Source organism: Trachemys scripta, chromosome 16 (assembly GCF_013100865.1).
Source record: "Trachemys scripta elegans isolate TJP31775 chromosome 16, CAS_Tse_1.0, whole genome shotgun sequence".
Lineage (NCBI taxonomy): Eukaryota > Metazoa > Chordata > Testudines > Emydidae > Trachemys > Trachemys scripta.
Genome location: NC_048313.1, coordinates 20,032,403 through 20,055,695, shown reverse-complemented (window position 1 = coordinate 20,055,695; position 23,293 = coordinate 20,032,403). Strand labels below are relative to the sequence as shown.

At 61.9% G+C, this 23,293-nt stretch overlaps 1 protein-coding gene across 2 annotated transcripts in view; it reads left to right on the top strand.

Moving 5' to 3' along the window:
- Positions 1-22,256, top strand: part of MAP3K12 (mitogen-activated protein kinase kinase kinase 12) — a 32,659-nt gene extending 10,403 nt beyond the window's left edge. For both annotated transcript variants that reach the window (XM_034793024.1, XM_034793025.1), the window contains exons 2-14: positions 4,767-5,296; positions 8,944-9,127; positions 9,551-9,742; positions 10,288-10,446; positions 11,090-11,248; positions 12,509-12,617; positions 13,517-13,626; positions 13,867-13,983; positions 15,339-15,476; positions 16,283-16,898; positions 17,874-17,944; positions 18,393-18,669; positions 19,225-22,256. In XM_034793024.1, coding sequence (XP_034648915.1) covers positions 4,852-5,296; positions 8,944-9,127; positions 9,551-9,742; positions 10,288-10,446; positions 11,090-11,248; positions 12,509-12,617; positions 13,517-13,626; positions 13,867-13,983; positions 15,339-15,476; positions 16,283-16,898; positions 17,874-17,944; positions 18,393-18,669; positions 19,225-19,323 — 2,676 coding nt within the window. In that variant the 5' untranslated portion in view covers positions 4,767-4,851 and the 3' untranslated portion in view covers positions 19,324-22,256. The remainder of the gene's footprint in view (positions 1-4,766; positions 5,297-8,943; positions 9,128-9,550; positions 9,743-10,287; positions 10,447-11,089; positions 11,249-12,508; positions 12,618-13,516; positions 13,627-13,866; positions 13,984-15,338; positions 15,477-16,282; positions 16,899-17,873; positions 17,945-18,392; positions 18,670-19,224) is intronic.
- The last annotated feature ends 1,037 nt before the right edge of the window (positions 22,257-23,293 follow it).

The following is a 23,293-nucleotide window of genomic DNA, read 5'->3' as shown; positions in this document are numbered from 1 at the left end:
AGATGGGTCCATGTCCCTCTCCGCACATTCCCAGCAGAACTCCCATATCCTGGCCCCCCACCCCCAGACCCATGCTAGCCAGGCGCCTGGGCTGTGCGTTTCATGCCAGGCTGGTTCCTGTGCGTGACTGAGCCCAGGACCTACTGACCCACTGAGGGGGGCTGCTCTGCTCCCTGCTGGCATGGCCTGCCCTGCTGGCGGGGGGCCCTGCTCAGCTGTCACTCCAGAATGGCGAGGGCAGACAGACATGGGGCCAGAGTTACCCCAAGGGTGGGGGAGGGGTGCTTCAGCCAGCGCTCATGCACTGGGGCGGAGTGGGGGAATGGATCAGCCCATCGCAATCCGCACTGGACACCTGCTTACTAGATAGAGATGGACACATTGGACCGGGTTAGAGTCACAGAAAGGGGGGAAGGAAGGGGGGGGGGCTGTTTTGAGGTATGCAGGAGACAGAGCAAAATAGTATCACCTGGACAGCCCAGCCAAATGATGGTTAAGGGGGATGAGAGTGAGATAATCTATCTATAGATCCCCATACTATCTATCTATCTATCTATCTATCTATCTATCTATCTATCTATCTATCTATCTATCTATCTATCTATCCCCATATACCCCATCTATCTATCTATCTATCTATCTATCTATCTATCCCCATACACCCCATCTATCTATCTATCTATCTATCTATCTATCTATCTATCTATCTATCTATCTATCCCCTTATACCCCCTCTATCTATCTATCTATCTATCTATCTATCTATCTATCTATCTATCTATCTATCCCCAGCTCTCCTCTCTAAACTTCCTCAGTATATCTATAGCCCCATGCCCCCAGTGGTAGTTATTTGCAGGCTGTGAGCATCCGGGAGAGAGAGAGGAGACCTGCCACTCAGTATAAGGAGGTGATAAGGAGCAGGGGGGGGGGTATGTTTACAAAGGGGGAAATGAAGCACTGGTTGTGGAGAAGTGGGATCGGCCTGGCTGGGGAAGTTCCTTCGCTTGGGGCATTTGAAGCCAGGCTGGGAGGAAGTTAAGCCAAGTTCAGTAGGGAAAAGGCCCTGCTTGGCTGGGGGTGAGGAGCCTGTCAGGATTTCTGGGCTCCAGGTTCCCTCCCAGGCCCTAGTTGTGACCCCAGTTCACAGTGTGTCACCGTGCCCCCCCGCCAGGCCCCGATGCGCCGCTCACACTAAGCCGCACGTGCAGCCCCAAATGTCAGTCAGCAGCCTCAGAGAGAGACAGACCCACATGGAGTCTCGCCTGGGTGGCCCAAAGCCTGGCCTAATTTTTTATGCAAGCCAATCACAAGCCCGGCTGGCAGCCATTGGCTCACCCGATGTGTAAAGGGAGTGGCAGGCACATTGCCTGGGAGCTGGGGCATGGAGTGGGAGACTGGGAGGATCTGGCCCAGAGATGGCTGAAGGCTCTGATCTCCTTGGGCTCTGAGTCCCATGTGCTGCTCCGAGCCAACGTCCCCTCCTGTCAGCCCCAAGGGAGCCCAGGGCCAAGCGAGCCAGCTTCCAACCTGACTCGCGCATCGTCCGCAGAGTCATGGCTGGATCCTCCCCGCAGGTGACGGGTGTCACAGACAGGATGATCACGAGCTGGGCCCGGGAGCTGCTGGGAGGGGCATGAATGGGGCAGGATCCCGCTGCATCCACTCTGCCGTCTTGTAGCCCTGGGGAGTCAGGAAGCTGCCGCTGCTCCGCTGGGAGGTCGATTGCCTTGATGTGTCATTGCTGGAGGATTTTGCAGCCAGGCTGTAGTGGCAGATCAGGGTATGGGCAGCATGTGCCCTGCCACTCCATCACCTGTGGAGCAAGCTGGTATAAGACCTCTCCCCTGCCCTGGTTTCACCCCATCATTACTCATTACTCATCGTCTGATCTATTTTTAGACCCTAAGCACCTGAGAGCAGGGAACCATGTCTATAAAGTGCCCTGTGTCCTCTGGGACCTCTTTAAATTATAGCAATCCCCCCACACCACAGCTGGTGCGGGGGACGAGTCCAGGAAGCACCGCACTCAGCCAGCACCTTCCATCTGAGGATCTCATAGCACTTTGCAAAGAGTAATTAATTTAGCCCCACCAGCTCAGAGCATTATCCCCACATAACAGATGGGGAAACTGAGGCACAAAGAGTCCTCCCCCCCCCCATAACACAGCAAAGGGAATAGGACTCAGGAATCCTGATGCCTAGCTCTGGGCTTTAGGCTCATGCTCTATCCTTCTAAAGCTGAGACTAGAACCCAGGTATCCTGAGTCCCAGAATCTGGGTCTAACCACTGCTCTGTGGCCCCCTCCCAGAAGCAGGAATTGAACCCAGGAGGGCTGATTCCTGGTCCTATGCTTTAAACCCAAGCCTGGCTACCCTGTCCTCCAGCAGGCTGTGGGAGTTAGCAAGCCCCTAACGTACCCCTGGAGCCTAGCGTGGAGAATTAACCCCGTGTGGGTCAGTTTTGATGTCATTTGCAGAGAGAAGCTTGTCAGCAGGCTCAGTGAGGGGGAGCAAACGTGTGAAACAATCCCCTTTGACCCGGCCTTTTGGTGACCCGTTGGCTAATGCGCCGCCCGCCTTCCCTGAATGAGCCGGATCCGCCTGAGACAGGGTCAAGGCTCACAATGTGCGTGTAAGGGTCTGTAACGATGGCAGGGTGAGACGGGTGTCTTGAGGTGTAAAGAAAGAAACCATCCATCCCCATGTCTATCTATCTATCTATCTATCTATCTATCTATCTATCTATCTATCTATCTATCTATGTATCTATCTATCCTCATACCCCCTCCATCTATCCTTGTTCCCCCACTCCCTCTGCCTCCACTGGATCTATCTAGTGATCTATATGGCCTAAGGGATTTCAGTGCACAGCTGCCATTGAAATTCACTGGGATTTGGGTACCTAACTCCCCTAGCCTCTGTGGACAACCCCAGCTTCCCTGTGGATTGTCTCAACAACAGGATCCCTGACATTGCTCATCGGATTTATACCGAGAGTTACCGTCGTGGGTCCCTCACCCCGGCACTCGGTGGTCCTGAGCAGCTGTGCCCACCTGTGTCGGCCCTTGTGGGGCAGGGGGGCAGTGGTGGCCTTACTGTTCTGGTCAATGGCTGGGTTGGGAGGGTGTGGGGGGGTGACAGCTCCAGCCTGGGAGATGCTGGTCCCACCCGGTGATTGCTGAAGAGGTGATGTGGCATGGCCTGTGGTGAGGGCTTCCCCTGCTACCTCAGGGAGGGGAGCAGCCAGACGGGGCCGGCTCCTGGTTCCCGCACAGCAGCCTGATTTCCCGGGAAGCCTGCTGCACTGCATGCTAAATGAGCTGAGCTCTGGCACCTGTGTGGGAGAGAGCCTGGCACAGCGCTGCCATCTCCCACCGCAACCTCATCCATCCACATGGCATGGGGGCGCGCATACACTGAGACACAGCTACACACACACAGAGCTACACCCCGACACACAGCCACATACACCCTGACACACAGCCACACAGAGAGCTACGTACACACAGCTGTACACATAGCTACACACTAATACACAGCTACACACACAGAGCTACACCCTGACAGAGCTACACACTCATAGCTACACGCTGACACACAAACACATACTCAGACACACAGAGAGCTACATACACACAGCTGCACACATAGCTATACACTAATACACAGCTATGCACACACAGAGCCTACACCCGGACGTACAGCTACGCACACATGTACACACAGACAGCTACTCACACACAGCAACACTGACACACAGCTACAGACACATAGCTACACACAGAGCCACACACACAGCCACACCCTGACACACAGCTACACAGACACACTGCTACACAGAGAGACACACAGTTACAGACACAAACCCTGACACACAGCTACACAACACACAGAGGTACACACAGAGCTAGGCACATACACAGTTACACACTGACACACAACTACACACACAGAGCTCCACAGCTACGAACACACACAGCTACACCCACCTCAGCACACACACAGCTACTCAAACACAGCTACCCGCACACATGTACTCCCACGAACACACGCTCGGGGGCGCTGCGCCGGAGGGCCAGCTGCAGGGAAAGATCCCGAGACATGCAGGCTCCAGTCGGTTGGGCTAGGGACACATGTCCCCCCCCCCACCGCAGCTCTGGTGCCAGCACGATAATGCTCCAAGGGTGCATCTCACACCTGGGCACTAGTGCCTGGAATCACTGCCAGCCCTGAGCCAAGCCCCCAATGCCCCAGCCACTAGGCCACACTGCCAGAACTCCTCCAACATGACCTCCCTCCCCCACCCCCCAATGCAATGGGTCCGTAGTATTAACTGTCGGTCCCAGAGGGGGCCGGGACCTGCCCAGCTAGATGTCGGCACACGGCGAGGGACCAGCCAGGGGGCAGGTCGGGAGCTTCAGCACCTTGGACAGAGCTCGGGCTGCCGCTCCGGGGTGAGACCGGCAGGAGCAGAGAAGCCAGCAGCTCCCTGTCCACTTTGGCCATCCTGGGCTGTCTCCTCACACCACCGCCACCGCCTCTCCCAGGGGTACAGTCGGTGGGAGGCGAGGTGCCTTCTCCCTGGACACGCCTGGCACGTTCAGCATGGTGCGTGCCATCCACTTGGGGATGGCTGGCAAAGCCAGCCCCATGGCAGGTGCCCAGCAGTGGAGCAGGCAGGCGGGCATTGGATACACCTGGCTGCCCCCAAGGGGGCTACGATTTCCAGTGGGATCCTATTCACAAGGATTTTCCTTCCCCTCCAGGCTCTGTCTCCCTCAGGCCCTGCCGGGGACGCCCATCGACCGCCAGCCCAAAGGGTGCGGGGGCTGCTGATGCCCAGAGCCCGCCATGGCCTGCCTCCATGATACCCGGACCCCCTCCCCGTCCTTCGCCAGCTTCAACACCATCCTGACGGAGAGCTCCCTCCGTAAGCTGGACCCCGACACCTCGGACTGCACCCCCGAGAAGGACCTGACGCCCACGCAGTGCGTGCTGCGTGACGTGGTGCCCATCGACGGGGGCGGCCACAGCCCCACGCCCAGCGAGGAGACGCGTGACCAGTTCGCCAACAGCGTCCTGCAGCTGCACGAGAATGAGGCTGGCGGTGGGGGCGGGGGAGCTGGGGCAGGGGCCGGGAACCCCGAGGTGCGGCACACTCGTTACCACGCCGACCAGGTCCGGCTTCACTGCCAGACGGGCAGCGGCTTCCTGGAAGGGCTCTTCGGCTGTCTCAGGCCCGTCTGGACCATGATCGGCAAAGCCTACTCCACCGAGCACAAGCACCAGCAGGAAGGTGTGTGGCCCTGGCTGTGGCAGGGAGGGGCATTAATGGGACCCGGGCAACGGGCTGTAGGAGCCGGCCTGGCCTGGCCTGGCGACCAGCTGGGGGTGCTGATGGGCTGCTCCAGCTCTAAGTCGGATTCTGATCTGACCTGCACCAGTGCTCAATCAGGAGCAGCTCCATGGAGTCACTGGGCCCGATCCCCAGCTGGTGTAACTCAGCCGAGCCCCATGGGAGTCACTGGGCCCGATCCCCAGCTGGTGTAACTCAGCCGAGCTCCATGGAGTCACTGGGCCCGATCCCCAGCTGGTGTAAATCAGGAGCAGCTCCATGGAGTCACTGGGCCCGATCCCCAGCTGGTGTAACTCAGCCGAGCCCCATGGGAGTGACTGGGCCCAATCCCCAGCTGGTGTAACTCAGCCGAGCCCCATGGAGTGACTGGGCCCGATCCCCAGCTGGTGTAACTCAGCCGAGCTCCATGGGAGTGACTGGGCCCGATCCCCAGCTGGTGTAACTCAGCCGAGCCCCCTGGGAGTGACTGGGCCCGATCCCCAGCTGGTGTAACTCAGCCGAGCCCCCTGGGAGTGACTGGGCCCGCCGGTGTAAGTTGTCGGCACTGTAGTGCCACTAGAGTCACAGCGTGGCTCTCTGTCTCCCTCTAGTGGTTGGATCATGTAAGGCGGTTTCTGAGGCTGCTATTGCAGCCAGCCAAGCCACGCTGGCTCGTGTCTGTGGAATCCAGGGGGTCCGTGTTTGATCCCAGCTGCCCCCCGGGACATCGCTGCAGGCCTGCTAGGACAATGCTGCTCTCAGTGTCGATTCCTACGGAGCCCCTCAGGGAACGGAGGGAAGAATCTTGCCCCATTGGAATAGTTACAGGCTGGACCCAGGCCCCTACCATCCCCATGTGCTCGGCTTTGTCTCTGGCTGAAATGCAGCCACCTCTGGGGGGGAGACACAGCAGCTGTTTAACCTGCCAACGACCCGCAGCAGTCCAGGGCAGGAAGAGGAGATGCAGGACGTCATGTCCCCGCGAATCTGCCAGGAGAGGGGATGAGATTTAGGGGGCACAGAATGGAATCCTCCAAGCCAGGGCTCTGGGGTGAATTCCCCAGCTCTCGAGGCGAGCACTGGGGTCTGTAAGGGCAGGGCCTTGGTCGGCGTCTCCCCAGGAGGAGGAGGAGGGGGAAAGATTAGATGGGGAAATATCAGCTCCCGTAAAGTCTCTCTTCCAGAGTCTACCCCTACCCGGTCCACTTCCCCCCACAGCTCTGGCCCTCTCTGCCCAACCGGCCCTGCTCCCATCCCTCGCTCCAGTTCTGCCCAGCTGGGCTCCTTGCCAGGCCTCTGGCGTCTGTGGCTGGGGTCAGTCGAGGGGGTGGGAGGATAGGGATGGAGGCCAGGCTGGCCCCGAGCCCAGGCTGGAGTGGGGGCTGCTGGCAGTGACTTCCCTGCAGCAGTGAGCACGTCAGCAAGCGTGAGTGGGTGTGAGCGAGCATGACAAGTGTGTGAGCCTGGGAGTGTGTGTCTGGGAGCGTGTGAGCCTGGGAGCATGTGCCTGGGAGTGTGTGTGTGTGAGCGTGTACATGGGAGTGTGTGCCTGGGAGTGTGTGTACGTGTGAGCATGTGCATGTGTCTGGGAGCGTGTGTGTGTGTGTGTACGTGTGAGCATGTGCATGTGTCTGGGAGCATGTGCATGTGAGCCTGGGAGTGTGTGTGAGCGTGTACATGTGAGCGTGTGCCTGAGTGTGTGTGTGTGGGGGGGCATGCGTGTGTGAGCCTGAGAGCATGTGCCTGGGAGTGTGTGTGTGAATGTGTACATGTGAGCGTGTGCATGTATCTGGGAGTGAGTGCATGTGAGCCTTGCAGTGTGTGTGTGTGTGTACATGTGATTGTGTGCCTGAGAGTGTGTGTGTGTGAATGTGTGAGCGTGTGCATGGGACCATGTGTGTGTGTGAGTATGTATGTGTGAGCATGTGCATATGTCTGGGAGTGTGTGCATGTTTGGAGTGTGTGTGTGTACATGTGAGCATGTGCCTGAGAGTGTGTGTGTGTGCGTGCCTGGGAGTCTGTGTGTATGTGTGTGTGTACATGTGAACATGTGCGTGTGCTTGGGAGCGTGTGCCCGGGGTGGCTGGGTGCCTTTCTGAAGGTGGCAGGTGTGTTAGTGTGCATGGGGGATGTGATCGTTTTAGTGTGCGTGCACCTGTGTCTCTTTGCATGCAGTTGTGAGTGCATGCACACGCCTGCATGTGTGTTAGTGAGTGAGCGTGCAGGTGGCGTGTGCCTGGCACACCGTGGGCAGCTCCCTCTGCCGGGCAGCCAGCAGCCCCCGTTTGATGGCAGAGCCAGCTCTGACACTGTCAGCTCCAAAAGGGCCGGGCCAGGACGTCTGATCCATGACGGTGAACCCCTGCACATGTATGCACCTGAAGGCCCCGATCCTGTGCAGGGAGGGAGATCCCGGGGCAGGGGGCGCTCTATGTTTCAGTGGTGTGTGTGTCACGACTCGTGTCTGCAGGTGGGGCTGTGCCCACGGTTGTGTGCAGCTCCCTGGCCCGCTGGGCCTTGCGCTGAGCCCCATGGGGCGGGCTGCCTGGGCCCCACAGCATGAGAGATTCCACTGGGACGCGTGTTTGCAGCAGGCAACCCTAGGGGGGTCTGGGGCCTGCGAGATACCAAAGCCCCGGCTAGGGCCTGCCCCACGCCCTCCCGGGTTCTGGCCTATCACAGGGGCCGCAGCTCAGAGAGGGGAGGGGCTGGGACACACTGGCCCTGTCAGCTCTGCTGGGGCGGGTCGCAGCTGCCACAGGGAGGGAAGCAGGAGAGAGCGAAAGTGCACTGCAGGGGTTGACAGATGTGCAGGGACTGTGCATGCACACTTACGTGTGCACACATGTGTACACATGCACACTTGTACACATGCACCCACATGCATGCACTCACAGAAACACACATGTGCATGCACACACACACACTAACCACAACCCAGGGACTCGCCTGCAGGTTTTAATCACCCAGATGTTCCTCTTCCTCCTTCTGGCTGCTGGCGGTCTCACCCGAACCGGAACGTGTGGGCTTGAGGCCGTGCCCAGAGTAGTGTTGGGGACACACCCACAGGGAAGGAATCCGGATTCTCCTGTTCCACAAGCACCTGCCATTGGAGCAGGAGACTCTCCCTGAGCTCTTAGCAGGGTAGGGCCTATGGCACACAGCAGGGCAGTGCTGATTCCATCCAGCAGAGGGCAGCAGTGCCTCCTCCCCAGACACAGAGTTGCAGGTTCACTGCGGTCACACTTTATGACCCAAGAAGGCTGGGAGCCGCTCTGCCTCAGCGTGGCAGGTGCCCTGGTGGGGGCAGGGGGGGCCTCAGGGTCCTGCGATCCCCTCACCGGTGGCTGTTTGGCCCTGATTCCTGGGAACTGATTCTGCAGAGCATCACTAGGGAGTGATGCCCAGGGCAGGTGGAGTTGGCTCTGGGACTCCCCCAGCCATCTCTGTGCCCAGGGCCGGTGGCACCGGCTCTGGGTCTCACCCTCCCCCAGCCCATCTCTGTGCCCAGGGCAGGTGGTGCTGGCTCTGGGACTCCCCCAGCCCATCTCTATGTCCAGGGCAGGTGGTGCTGGCTCTGGGACTCACCCCCTCCCGCATCTCTCCAGACACCTGGGAAGTGCCATTCGAGGAGATCCTGGACCTCCAGTGGGTGGGCAGCGGGGCGCAGGGCGCTGTCTTCCTGGGGCGTTTTCACGGCGAGGAGGTGGCGGTGAAGAAGGTGCGAGACCTCAAGGAGACGGACATCAAACACCTGCGCAAGCTCAAACACCCCAACATCATCACCTTCAAGTGAGTGCGGGGGAGGGGGCATCCCGAACAGTGGGAGAGACCCCCCAGCTCCTCCCATAGGGCAGCACCCACCTGGGGTAAACAAAATCCAGGGCACCCTCCCAAGTACCCACAGTAATGCACACGCATGGGATGCAGGGTCCGTGGTCCTGCCAGGCTGTGCCCACCCCAACCCCCATTTACACCCCATTGTGTCTGGGCGTGCAGTGGTGCCCGCGCTCTGGGAGGGGCACTCACCCAACAGCTGAGGCCAGGACGGGTGAGGGGCACAAGGTTCCCTAGGAGGGGCAAGGCCACGATGTCCCCACTATGCCCAACCAGACAGGCATCTCTGCCCAGCTGGCACCATCTGTTCCTGGCCAGGAGGAGGTGCCACCTCCTGCCCGGCTGGTTCCTACCCCGCCCTGCTCTCCTTCCCCTCAGGGGCGTCTGCACCCAGGCTCCTTGCTACTGCATCATCATGGAGTTCTGCGCCCAGGGGCAGCTGTATGAGGTGCTGCGAGCCGGGCGCAAGGTCACCCCCTCCCTGCTGGTCGACTGGTCCATGGGCATCGCAGGTGGCATGAACTACCTGCACCTGCACAAGATCATCCACCGCGACCTCAAGTCGCCCAAGTAAGTGGCGGCAACGAGAGCTGGCAGGGGGTGGGAATGGGCATGGGGCCTGCAGAGGAATGAGGGTTACGGATGGGCATGGGGCCTGCAGGGAAGGGGGCACAGATGGGCATGGGGCCTGCAGAGGAATGCAGGGGCAGGGTGGGGCATGGGACCTGCAGGGGATGGAAGCAGGGATGGACATGGGGTCAGCAGGGGAAGGGGGGCAGAGACCAGTCTGGGTCCCGCAGGGGAGGGGGCACCCCCGGGCAAGGGCAGAGTCACCAGCTAGAGCTGTGAGGCCCATCACCCCCACCCCCAGCCTGCGCAAACCTGCCCATCTCTTCCCCCTGCTGGTGAGTGCAGGAGATGCAGCCTGATCTATCTCCGGCATGAGCCATTCCCAGCCCTGCCAAGAGGGGAAACCCCCCAGCCCCACTTTGCTCCCTGAGGGGCCTCCAGGGACCCAGCGCCTGGGGTGACAAGAGGCCTCAGGGACTGCCCCCTGCTGGTGGAGGGGATAGCACCCCCCCCACCCATGCTGATCCCCTCTGTCCCCCACCCAGCATGCTGATCACCTACGATGACGTGGTGAAGATCTCGGACTTCGGCACCTCCAAGGAGCTGAGTGACAAGAGCACCAAGATGTCCTTCGCCGGCACCGTGGCCTGGATGGCCCCCGAGGTCATTCGCAACGAGCCCGTATCTGAGAAGGTCGACATCTGGTGAGCGCGGGGCGCTGGGTGGAGAGGGATGGGGGGAAAGGTGGGGGGGTCTCCGAGCCCACGGCAGGGACTGGGGGGGTCAGAATTGGGAGGGCTCCTGGCCTAGGGCAGGAACGGGGTGGGGGGCGGAGGAAGGGATGGGGTAGGACTTGGGTTGGGGGCTCCATCCCCTGCAATGGGGGGGCAGGGGGATCCTGGGAGGAAGATGGGTCAGGAGAGGGAGCTGGACTCTAAAGGGATACAGTGCCTCAGTTTCCCTCCCCCGCAGCCTCTGCTCCTGCCCTGCAGCACTTTGAGGTCCGAGCCAGGGTGGGATTTGAGGGGGATTTGGGAAGGGCCCACAGAAGTACTAGATCTGGGGCAGCTGGAGGGGTCAGTGGGGGCAGGAGTGTTTGGAGATTTGGAGCTGGGGGAAGCTTGTCCATGGATCGTAGAGTTCTCCCTGGCCTGGCCTGGCCACCAGCGGGGAGAGGGGGGGGGCAATTGCTCTGCCCAGGCTGGCACCAGCTGCCTCCTCTCCCCATCATCTGGTGCCTTGGGGGGGGGGGCATGAGGGCGGAGGAGGGGCTGGGAGGGAGAAGCTGATTCTGGCATCCCCCCACTACCGGAGAGCCCCCCACCTCTGCTAACACGTCCCCTCCAGGTCCTTCGGGGTGGTGCTGTGGGAGCTGCTGACAGGCGAGATCCCCTACAAGGACGTGGACTCCTCGGCTATCATCTGGGGTGTGGGCAGCAACAGCCTGCACCTGCCCGTGCCCTCTGGCTGCCCCGACGGCTTCAAGATCCTACTGCGCCAGTGCTGGTGAGTGCCTCCAGTGACCCCCCAATGACCTTCCAGTGCTGGTGAGTGCCTCCAGTGACCCCCCAATGACCTTCCAGTGCTGCTGAGTGCCCCCAGTGACCCCCAATGACCTTCCAGTGCTGCTGAGTGCCCCCTGTAACCCTCCAATGACCTTCCAGTGCTGGTGAGTGCCTCCAGTGACCCCCCAATGACCTTCCAGTGCTGCTGAGTGCTCCCAGTGACCCCCAATGACCTTCCAGTGCTGCTGAGTGCCCCGAGTGACCCCCAATGACCTTCCAGTGCTGCTGAGTGCCCCCAGTGACCCCCAATGACCTTCCAGTGCTGCTGAGTGCCCCCTGTAACCCTCCAATGACCTCCCAGTGCTGGTGAGTGTCCCCAGTGACCCCCAATGACCTCCCAGTCCTGGTGTGTGTCCCCAGTGTGACCCCCCAATGACCTTCCATTGCTGCTGAGTGCCCCCAGTAACTCCCCAAAGACCTTCCAGTGCTGGTGAGTGTCCCCAGTGACCCCAATGACCTTCCAGTGCTGGTGAGTGTCCCCAGTGTGACCCCCCCCATGGCCTTCCAGTGCTGGTGAGTGTCCCCAGTGTGACCCCCCCAATAACCTTCCAGTGCTGTTGAGTGCCCCCCAGTGACCCCCAGTGCTGGTGCATGCCCCCCAGCGACTCCCCAGTGCTGGTGAATCCAACCTGACCCCCAGTTCCTCCCAGTGCTAGTGACTGCCCTAGCAACCCCCAGTGCTGGTGAGTGCCCCCTGACCCCCAGTGCTGGTGAGTCCCTGTGACTCTGTGTGCTGGTGAGTACCTCCCAGTGACCCCCCCCCCCCCCGTGGTGGGGAGTTCGCCTGACCCCCAAGTGAACCCCCTGAGTGCTGGGGAGTGTCCCCCCAGTGCTGATAAGTCCCCTCCCAGCATCCTCCACAATAGCCCCCCTGGTACTGGTGAGCCTGGCCCCGTCCCCAAGCTGGCAGGAGGCAGGACCCCCGTGGTTCACCCTCCCAGGCTGAGCCCCCCAGTGCTGCCCCCCATTACCATGTGGGCCAGGTGCAGAGTCAGCCCAGAGTGCAGCAGTTGAATGCCCCCCCGCCCGTCCTTCCTTCAGCTGTCCCCTCCTCCCCGGCCAGTGCCACATGCCAGGAGTCTGCTGGGTCTCAGCCCCATCCCCTGTAAGCCAGCTGCCCTATCACCCCACGAGAGCCAGAGGGCTCCTTGCTGGGGGTCCCTTGCCCGCCCCAGGACCCAACCCTGCCTCTGCCCCCCAGGAACAGCAAACCCCGCAACCGGCCGTCCTTCCGCCAGATCCTGCTGCACCTGGACATCGCCTCGGCAGATGTGCTCTCCACGCCCCAGGAGACGTACTTCAAATCCCAGGTGTGTCCCCCACTGCAGCCCCCATGCATCGCCCAGTCCCCCACCGCTCCCCCTTCTAGCCCCCCATGTACTACCCAGTCCTCCACCGCTCCCCCTTCCAGCCCCCATGCACCACCCAGCCCCCCGCTCCTCCTTCCAGCTCCCCATGCACCACCCAGTCCCTCCCTGCTCCCCCTTCCATCCCCCATGCACCCACCCAGTCCCCCACTGCTCCCCCTTCCAGCCCCCCATGCACCCACCCAGCCCCCCACTGCTCCTCCTTCCAGCTTCCATGCACTCACCCAGTCCCCCACCGCTCCCCATTCCAGCTCCCCATGCACCCGCCCAGCCCCCCACCACTCCTCCTTCCAGCCCACATGCACCCACCCAGTCCCCCACCATTCCCCATTCCAGCCCCCCATGCACCCGCCCAGTCCTCCATTGCTCCCCCTTCCATCCCCCCGCTCCCTCTTCCAGCCCCCCATGCACCCGCCCAGTCCCCCCTGCTCCTCCTTCCAGCCTCCCATTCACCCTCCCAGCCCCCCACCATACACCCTCCCAGCCTCCCTACACCCCTTTCCAGCCCCCCATGCACCCACCCAGCCCCCCACCACTCCTCCTTCCAGCCGCACTCTCCCCTCGCAGTCAGTGCTGCCCCCAGTGCCCCAGCAGGGGGTGCTGTTTGGAGGTTTAGCTGTAGACTCATATTCCCCCCTCCTCCCTGCCCCCCGCCCCCCCCCATGGCTTATTGAAGCCCCCAGGGCAGACCCAGGCCGGGGCTGGAGCAGCAATGAAAGAGCTGACCCCCCCACACCCTGATTCCCCCCCCCCGAGGTGTCCTGCAGGGGGTGCCTGCTTGGCCCCGTGGCGGAGGGTCCCTGTCGTGGGACCGGTGCTGAGGCCCGTGTCGCCCCCTGCAGGCCGAGTGGCGCGAGGAGGTGAAGCTGCACTTTGAGAAGATCAAGTCGGAGGGGACGTGTCTGCACCGGCTGGAGGAGGAGCTGATCAACCGGCGCCGTGATGAGCTCCGGTCAGGGGGGCCGGGGCAGGGGGCATCCCACTGGGATGGTGGGTGGGGGTGGGGCAGGGATCTCCATGGCAGGGGATGTCCTGTTCAGATCAGGGGGCAGGGCAGGGCTCGGGAAGGCACAGGGCAGGGGTCCTCGGAGGGGAGGGAGTGACGTCCCATTCTGATGGGGGAGGGGGATCTTTGGCCCCCACCTCCAGCTGTGTGATTGACAGCTCCCCTGCCCCCCCCCCCCCCCCCCAGGCATGCACTGGACATCCGGGAGCACTACGAACGCAAGCTGGAGCGGGCCAACAACCTGTACATGGAGCTCAACTCCCTCATGCTGCAGCTGGAGCTGAAGGAGAAGGAGCTGCTCAGGTGAGGGCAGCCCCCAGCCTGGGGGGTCCAGCCCCCCATCACTGGCCCCTCAGGGATCCAGCCCCCCATTACTGCTGATCTGGGGAGCCCAGCCTGCCCATCACCGCCCCCTGGGAGATCCAGCTCCCCATCACCACCTCCTGCAGGGATCCTGCCCCCCATCACTGCCTCTTGTGGAGGTCCAGCCCCCCATCGCCACCTTCTGTGGAGATCCAGCCCCTTCATCACTGCCCACTGTGGGGATCCAGCTCCCCCTCAACACTGCCCCCTGAGGGGCCCAGCCTGCTGATCACCACCTCCTGTGGGGATCAAGCCCCTTAGCACCGCCCCCTGGGAGATCCAGCCCCCCCATCACCGCATCCTGTGGGGATCCAGCCCCCTATCACTGCCCACCTGGAAGATCCAGCTCCTCCTCATCATTGCCCCATGGAGGGCCAGCCCCCCATCACCACCTCCTGCGGGGATCTACCCCCTCATCACTGTCCCTCTGGGGAAATCCAACCCCCCATCACTGCCCACTCTGGGATCCAGCCCCCAATCAGCCCCCCCTGTGGGGATCTAGCCCCCCCATTACTGCCCCCTGTGGGGATCCAGCCCCTCCTATCGCTGCCCCCCGGTGGAGCCCAGCTTAACCCGCTGTGGAGTCCAGGGTTCAAACCCCCCATATCCAACCACCAGAGGGCTCCAACCCCTCATCATTGCCCCCCTGGGGGATCCAGCCCCTGATTCCCATCCCAAAGGGGGGGTTCAGCTCTCCGATCTCTGCCCCCCCAGGGATCGCCTGATCCCCCAACACACATGCATGGTCCCCGAAGGGCTGGCTCTTGGGGATTCCCCCCCATGAGCTCCCACCCGCTGAGTCCTATGAACTCAGTGGAGCTTCTACTGATTTACACCAGCTGAGGGTCTGGCCCCTGCAGGTGTGGGAGGAAGGAGTAAATGCTCCCCTCCCACTCCCACTCCCACCCCCACAACAGTCCTTGGGTCAATTCCTTCCTGACCTTGGAGAGGGACAACTTTATGCCTTGGAACATGAGGGTGAAGGAGCATTAGTCTGATCTGGGCAATGGTGGGGAGGGTGCAGTGCCCAGGCCACGGCTGAGTCTGATGGGGGCAGTGCCCAGGCCGGGGCTGAGTGTGACGGGGGCAGTGTCTGGGACGGGGCTGAGTCCCACGGAGGCAGTGCCAGGGCCGGGGCTGAGTCTGACGGGGGGGGGGGGCAGTGCCCGGGCAGGGCTGAGTCTAACGGGGACAGTGTTCAGGCCGGGGCTGAGTCTGACGGGGGCAGTGTCCGGACCGGGGCTGAGTCCGACGGGGGCAGTGCCCGGGCAGGCCTGACTCTCTCTCCCTGGCAGGCGGGAGCAGGCGCTGGAGAAGAAGTACCCGGGGCTGTTCAAGCCGCATGCATCACGCAGTCTCCTGCACGGCAACACGGTGGAGAAGCTCATCAAGAAGAGGAACGTGCCCCAGAAGCTGTCGCCACACAGCAAGCGGTGAGGGGCCCAGCCTGGGGCCGCAGCCACACCCCTCACCTTTGGGTGGATGGGGGTCAGGACTCCTGGGTTCTGGCCCTTGCTCACTGTGTTATGAGGAGGGACAAGCCCCTTCCCCCTCTATAATGACCTGGGGGCGCGGGGCTGTGAGGTGGAATCACCACTAGGCACCTGGGGGGAGACTGAGGCTCAGGGAGGTGGGGGCGGGAGGGGGCTGAGGTAGAGGGAGGTGGGGGAAGGGAGATGGGGGGAGGCTCAGGGAGGTGGGGGAGGGAGGGGACTGAGGTAGAGGGAGGTGGGGGAAGGAGCTGAGGCACAGGGAGATGGGGGCGAGAGATGGGGGGGCTGAGGCTCAGGGAGGTGGGGGAGGGAGGGGGCTGAGGTAGAGGGAGGTGGGGGAAGGGAGATGGGGGAGGCTCAGGGAGGTGGGGGAGGGAGCTGAGGTAGAGGGAGGTGGGGGAGGGAGGGGACTGAGGTACAGGGAGGTGGGGGGAGACAGCTGGAGGGGAGCCGAAGCACTGGAGGTTGGGGGAGGGTGTGGGGATGGGAAGTGAGGCACAGGAACATGGGGGAGGGAAGCTGCGGTGGGAAAGGAGCTGAGCGTGGGGGAGCTGAGTTGGGGGAAGCTGGACGGGGGCTGAGGGATTGGATGAGGGAGGGGCACTTGGCTTGGGCAGAGTGAGGAGATGCAGGGATTGGGGACAGGGATCAAAGAGGGGCACAGGAAGTGGGGAGGGGAAGGGTGCAGGGCTCGGGGAGGGATTGGGGCACAGGGACTGGCCCCCCTGACCCGTGCTGTCCCCCAGGCCGGACATCCTGAAGACGGAGGTGATCCTGCCCAAACTGGACTCGGCCATTGCCCAGGTGTCGATACCCGCATGCCAGAAGGGCCCCACCTCCCCGGGCCGGAGCCGGCGGGCCAAGGCACGCTACCGCAAAGCCAGCGCCAAGGGCAGCTGCGGGGAGCTGGCAGGGCCCCGGGCCCCAGAGCCGGTGGATGTGGGCCACCAGCTGGAGACCTGTGCCGCCCTGCGGGGGCTGCAGCACGACCTGCTGCGCCGGATGTCCTCGTCCAGCCCTGACCTCATCAACACCACCCTGGAGGCTGGGGCCAAGAAAGAGGGGGCCCCTGCCGGGCCCGAGTCGCCCCCGGCCGAGCAGCCCCGCAGCGAGACCCCCAGTGAGGACACGGCCTCTGTGCCCTTCTCCAGCAGCCCCGACTCGCCCTCCTCCAAGCAGGGGGCCGTGGGGCCAGCGGACAAGAGTCACCGGCTGTTGGGCCTAGCCCAGAGGCTGCAGCCAGGCGAGGAGCCCGACAAGGAGGCAGGCGTGGCAGGCAAGGCGGCCAAGGCCTGTGGGGTGCCGCAGCAGCATCTGACACCTGCAGCGCTGCTGTACCGAGCAGCCGTGACCCGGAGCCAGGTGAGCGTGGCTCAGCGGGGGCTGGGCCTGGGGAGGGCGGGGCGCCTGTGTTAATTTAAATGGGTTGATTGTAGCGGGCAGTAGGGGACTGGTGGTTGTGAAGCCGATTGCCTGTATGGGGTGCATGCAGCGTAGGTGGGACTGGAACACTGCGCCCAGCTCTGGGGTGTGCGTTGTATGGGGGAGATTGGAGGAGCCACAAAACTGGCCGCAGGGTGGAGAAGATGCTGGCAGCGAGGGGCTCAGCAGAATGTGGCTGGAGGCATGCCTCAACCAGGGCTCCTGGGCCCGTCGCAGGGGGGACCAGGCACTGAGGGGCTCCTCAGTCGAGTGGAGACCGGGCAGGACGGGAACCAACAGCTGGAGTTTACAGCCACCGGCTGCAGGCTCAGCCGGACTGCCCGTGTGGAAAATGGGTCAGAGCCAAGTTACTGGGCTCCTGAAGGGGCTGACGGGGGGAATTCGCTGGCCTGGGCTACCTGGTTTGGCTTCTTCCCCCACATCCCTCAGCATCCCCATCCCTGTGCCCCGCTCCAATCCGTCAGCTCCCCTCCCTGTGGATCCACAATCCCTGTGCCCCTCCCCAGTCCCTGTGTTCTCCCAATCCCTGGGCTATTCCAGTCCTGGGCTGTCCCCACAGCTATGCCCGTGCTCCACAATCCTGACACGCAGCCTCCTGCTAGGCCAGCCCTGGGCTAGCCCCACCGTTCTGCTGGTGCCCCTGAAACCCGATCACAGTCCCCCCTGCTAGCCCAGCTCTGAGATCTGATTGTGTGAGTCGGTTCCATTACCATCCAAGGGCTGGGTAGAGTGAGTAGGTTGCTGGCTCTCACGTGGCTGTCCTGGCTGGAGACAGCAAGCGGGTGTCCCGGCTCTGCAGGGCAGCCTGTGCCCTCCTGCGCCCATGGGGTTCACAGCAGCCCAGGAGGGGGCGGGTCCAGCTAACGTGGCTCTTCTCTGCCTTCTGCTCTCCAGAAGCGAGGGGTCTCGTCCGAGGAGGAGGAGGGAGAAGTGGACAGCGAGGTGGAGCTGCCACTGAGGCAGAGGTGGGTACGGGCCTGGGCTCCTGAACCTTTAGCACCAGGGCTCGGCCATGTGGCCTTTCTCCTCTGCCATTGGCCTGCCATGCCCGGTGGGCTCTGGTGCAGGACAGGGGTCGCTGTGGCACGTGGGAGTTTGTCACCCTCTATGGGGCGCTGTAATAGTGCCAGAAACTGCTCCTTGGACCATTAGCCGTGGTCTTAAGCACTAGTCGTTAGAGCAGGGCGGGGCTGGGAGCCAGGATGCCTGGGTTCTTTTCTCAGTTCCGGGTGGGGAATGTAGGGTCTAATGGCTAGAACAGAGGGAGGACACCCCGAACGCCTGGGTTCTATCCCTGGCTCTGTCACCGCCCTATTGTACGGCATCGAGCTCACTGAAGAGTGTCTGGGCCTCAGTCCCCAGCAGGGACAATGCCCCCCACTGGTGGGTGATGGGGGGCTGCTCTGCTGACAGGTGGCCCCAGGGGCTGAGCAAGCGCCAGTCGCTCTCCACCTTCAGCTCAGAGAACTTCTCGGATGGGGATGGCGAGGAGGGGAACACGAGCGACGCGTCGCCCAGCGGCACGCCCGACGTGGCCAGCACCAACACAGGCGAGCGCTCCGACGACATGCTCTCGCAGAGCTCCGAGATCCCGCTCGACGCCCTGGCCCACTCCGACGGCCTGTCCGAGAAGGAGGCCGCTGTCCAGCACGTCAAGAGCCAGCTCAGTGCTGAGCAGAACCCCGCTGAGGTGAGTGCCCCCCCCCCGCTGGGGGCTGCGGGGTGCAAGGGCTCGAGAGAGGGTGGGGGTCCCTGTGCCCCCCTGCTGGTGAGCTCAGGGTGGGTGGGATCCCCAGTGCTTCCCCTGCTGGGGGCTGGAGGGTGCTCGAGGTGGGGTGGGATCCCCAGTGCTTCCCCTGCTGGGGCTGGGGGGCACAGGGGGTTGAAGCGGGGGGGTCACAAGAGCTCCCCCTGTTGGGGACTGTGGAGGGGTACAATGTGTTCAGGGGAGGGGAGTCCCAAATACTCCCCCTGCTGGGGGAAGTGGGGAGTGCCAGAGGTTCCAGGGGATGGATTCCCAGGGGCTCCAGGTGGTGCAGGGGCTCCAAGAACCACTGGTTGGTGATGCCCATAAGAGTGAGCCCTGGGTTCATCAGGACTTGCGGTGGGGCCCGTCTGCCCAGGGAGATCACATTGGGTGGAGGTAGAGCAGCGGTTTGGTTTGGCATTGGGGGGAGGGGGAGTGCCAGCTCCCCCCTCCCCCCATCTGTGCTCTGATCTCGCCTCTCCCCCGGCTCCGGACCAGACCCCCTCCGCGTACGAGGACTCGGACTGTGACAGCGCCGAACTGGACCACTCAGGCAGCGGAGACACGCACAGACTGCCAGCTGCCCCCAGCTCGTGATGGCCCGGCCTCCCCCGCGAGGTTGTACAGACCCCCAGATATTTATATAAATAATCTATAAATCTCTATATAAAGCTATATAATGTATAATCTACCCAGAGGCAGCGCCGGAGCCAGCCGGAGCGGCCCATGCACTGAATTCACCTCGGTCCTGATGGACAGACTGAGGGGGACGGGGGGGAGTCTCTCAGGTGCTTGGGGGTTAGCCTTGTACAGCTGAAGACCAAGAAATGCCCCATGGCGTCGGACTCCTGGCCAGAAGGGCCCCGTGGCACTCGTGCCAGCTCAGAGCAGGACCGGCCCATGATGGGCAGTGTCTGGAAACAGGACCAGGATGCACTGGGGCAGCGGCTGGGATGCGGGGGAGCATGATCCCCCCCTCCCACCACCATCTGCAAAGCTGAACCTAAGAGAGGCGAGATGTGGCGCTGTCCCGGCGCTTATTCCGAGCAGACCCGTTGGCAGGCTGGGTCCGGCCATGAGCTCGGCAGGCGCCGGAGAGGGCGGGCAGGCAGTGTGGTACCCTGTGGGCAGAGGTGTGCAGGTTGCTACGTCGCAGAGATCATGTGGAAGCTCCTTCGAGACCAGTCAAAGCCCAGCGGAGCAACCAACTACCCCCAAAATCTGCCCAGCGCAGCAACGCACCAGGCTGGGGCAGAACCTCAAGCCAACCTGCCCCCAGGGGTAGAACTGCCATCCCAGCCACCCCAGGCTCCTGCTCCGAGGCAGACCCTAGATCCAAACCTCCTGCTCTGCAGCAGCCGCCCCCCTTCCCCAGCTCAGCACCAAGCAATTCTGGGCCCACCCCAGGCCGCGGCGGCGCTGACGGCTTTCGGGCCAAGGGAGGATGGGGGTGGCCACGCTGCCTCCTGCTGGTACCCACATGCACTGCACTTTTTGTTGGTGTTAATTTATTTTAAACGAATGTTTACATTTGCACTTGTGTCCTGGTTGGAACAGGGAGGGGTGGAGCCTGGGGGTGGGACTTAAAGGGTGGGCTCTGTGGGGCTGCTGACTCCTCTGAGCCCCTGTTGTGTTGGCAGGGGGCAGCCCCCCTTCCCCTGTTTATGTAGCTGGGTCCCTCCTGTTGGGCTGTTTCTCAGGTGAAAGTCCCACCCCCCCCTGCACCCCTTTCCTTCTGGAACTGTTTGTCCTCGCTGCTGAGTGTTTGGGCCCCTTGGGCACCCCCCTGCAGTGCGGGTGTGGAGAGCAATGAGCCCGGCATGGGATCGGTGTGGGCTGCCCCCCAACCCAGTGCTCCATGTGCATGAGCAGCATCAGCCCTGCTGGGCCTTTAGGACCTGGCCCCGGGCCATATGGGCTGGGCTCCGAGCAGCTCATTGGGCTATAGGGTGACCAGACAGCAAATGTGAACAATCGGGGGTGGTGGGTAATAGGAGCCTATATAAGAAAAAGACCCCAAAATTGGGACATCTGGTCACCCTATTGGGCTACCTGCTGTCACGCTGGCAGAGATCCTCGGGCCATGGGCCGGTTGGCCCATCAGAAACCCGGCTGCAGAGCCCAAGGCCCTGTGCCTCCCCAGCCCACGGGAGTCTTTCCACTGCCCTGAAGGGGAGGTGGCTTGGGCCCTGGGGGCTATCCAGGGAGTGGGGGTGGGGTTTGTTGTAGCTCCTACCCCCCATCCCTGAGCTTCCTGCCTGTTTTTTAGCCTTGCTTGATGGGGCATGTTTCAACTGGCACCTCCCGGGGTTTCTGTAGGTCCTACATAATAGCATTATAAAGGGAAATGCAGTGGGCATTGGCAGGAAACCCCTCAAGGCCACTGGGGACAGCCCCACACCCCATCAGTCAAAGCTCCTAGTTTCCCTGGCTAGCCCAGGGTCCCAGCAAGGGGACAAGCGGTGGGGTGGCAGGGGGCTGACAGTTAAATGCCCCCAATCCCATGTAGCACATTCACCAGCACTGGACTAACCTGCTCCACCCATACTTGCTTCCTGGTCAGCATGGCTGTGGGTTGGGCTCGCCTGATGCCCAGGCTCCAGGGGGGTTTTCAGGCAGGGTGCTGCAGGACCAAGTTCCCCCACCTGTCAGGTTCATGGCCAGGGCGGTGGCAGCCTGTGGGCAATCAGCCATGGCTTCTCCCCGCAGGCAGGCCCAGTGGGCTGACGCATGGACCTTTGCAGCTTTCTGGCCACAGGGAAGCTCCCCCTCCCCCCAACAAAAATCCACACCTGGCCCCTCACAACATAGGGTAGGCCAGGTGCCTCTCATCTGCCCCTTGTGGGGGAAAGGAGCATGTTTTGTGCTGGTCATGCACCTGCCCCAGCGAGCTCAACCGCTAATAGAAAGGCAGTTAGTCCCTGCGGCTAGAACCCTTGCCTGGGACCCTGGGGCCCTTCTCTAGCTCTGCCACTGGCCTGCTGGGTGACCTCAAGCAAATTGTTTCCCTTCCCCTGGCCTCAGTTTCCCCATCTGTACAATGAGGCTCATGACAGGACCCTGCTTTGCAAAGACAATAGCTAGGTATTATTAAAGCAACAAGGGGGCAGGAAGGGAAACAGCAGCCCAGGGAGGGGCCTTGCCCTAAAAAGGTCACCCAACAGGTCACGTGGCAGACTCAAGAGCCCGCTGCAGCCCGTGTGCACCAGCAACCAAGGCCCCCAGCAGCCTGAGGGGCCAGGGGAGAAAGAGACCATGGCCGAGAGGTAGCACTGAGGGCCATTTTTTAACCCAAACTTTTTTGGCGGCATGGGGCTGAAAAATGCAGATTTAGGGACACCCAAGAGGTTTGCCAATTTGGGGTGGTGTCACCAAATGTGGTGCCCCCCCCAAAAATCCAGAAAAACACAAACATGAAACCTTTCTTGTTTCAAAATGACTTTTTGGTCCCACATCCCACCCCACTCTGGCCCAGCCCCAGGGTGGTGCTTGTCCCTTTGGTTCTCCTCAGTGGCCTGCCCCCCCCCCCCCCCCCCAAAAAAAAACAAAAACAATCCATCTGCTTCTGCCTCCTGGCTATGCAAAGTGCTCCAGGGCAGCAGCTAGGGGGCAGGGCTGAGAGCACCTGCTGTACCTGGCCTAAAGGCAGTCATCTGTGCAATGGCTCTGCCCTGCCAGCAGAGGGAGTTGGCAAGGAAAAGGCCTCCACTCCTGCAGGCACAATGTGCAGAGGCTGGAGCACCACATGGTCCAGCCCCAGGCAGCATGGACCATGGGGTGGGTGGATGGGAGAGGGAAAGCCCCCTTCCTTCCAGCAGTGGGAAAGAATTCAACAGCAGGTTCAGAGCCCTGCCCTAGGCTCTCCAGGTCACCTGGATGCTCAGAAAGTTCAACCAGGATACAGCTAAGCTTTGCCAGGCGACAGCAGCACCTGGCTGTGCTCCTGGAGGACAGGGCAGGGGGCAAGAACTGCACCCAGGCTGGTCCAGTCATTGCCTCCAACAGTTGCAGCCAGGAGGAATTCCTGTAGGCCACTGGGGGACAGGCAGCCAGACCTGTAACCCAGTTGCCATGTAGCCTGCTGGCTGTGCACTAAGCTCTCTGTACAGCAGCTTTCTTTGCAAGGGCAGTTTTCTAGCACTTTGGGGGGGGGGGGGGGAAAAGAACAGTGCAGCTCTAGTGGGGGACACCACAGTGGATTGAGAGCTCAGCTCCATTTGAGTTGGTGTTTAAAGCTGCACCCAGCTAATCCTGGTACATTAGAACATGGAACACTGCACGAGGAAGATCTGATGAGCAGGAAACCAGCCGCACATTTTAGTCTTTAGCCTCTTGCCTGCAGTTGTCAGACACAGCCCTCACCCAGACTTTGCTCCACAACTCCTCACTGGCAGCTGCTTTCCAGAGAGCTAAGTTCTTCCCTCCAGCCCACTGTTCTTAATACAAATCTCTTCCCCCCCCACCCCCATTTCCCAGAAGGGGAGACGGTAGAGCCATGGGGAGCTCTCCTCCCACCCCACTTTTGTCATTCTTCCTGTGGAAGGCAAGTTCTCACTCCCTCAGGCAA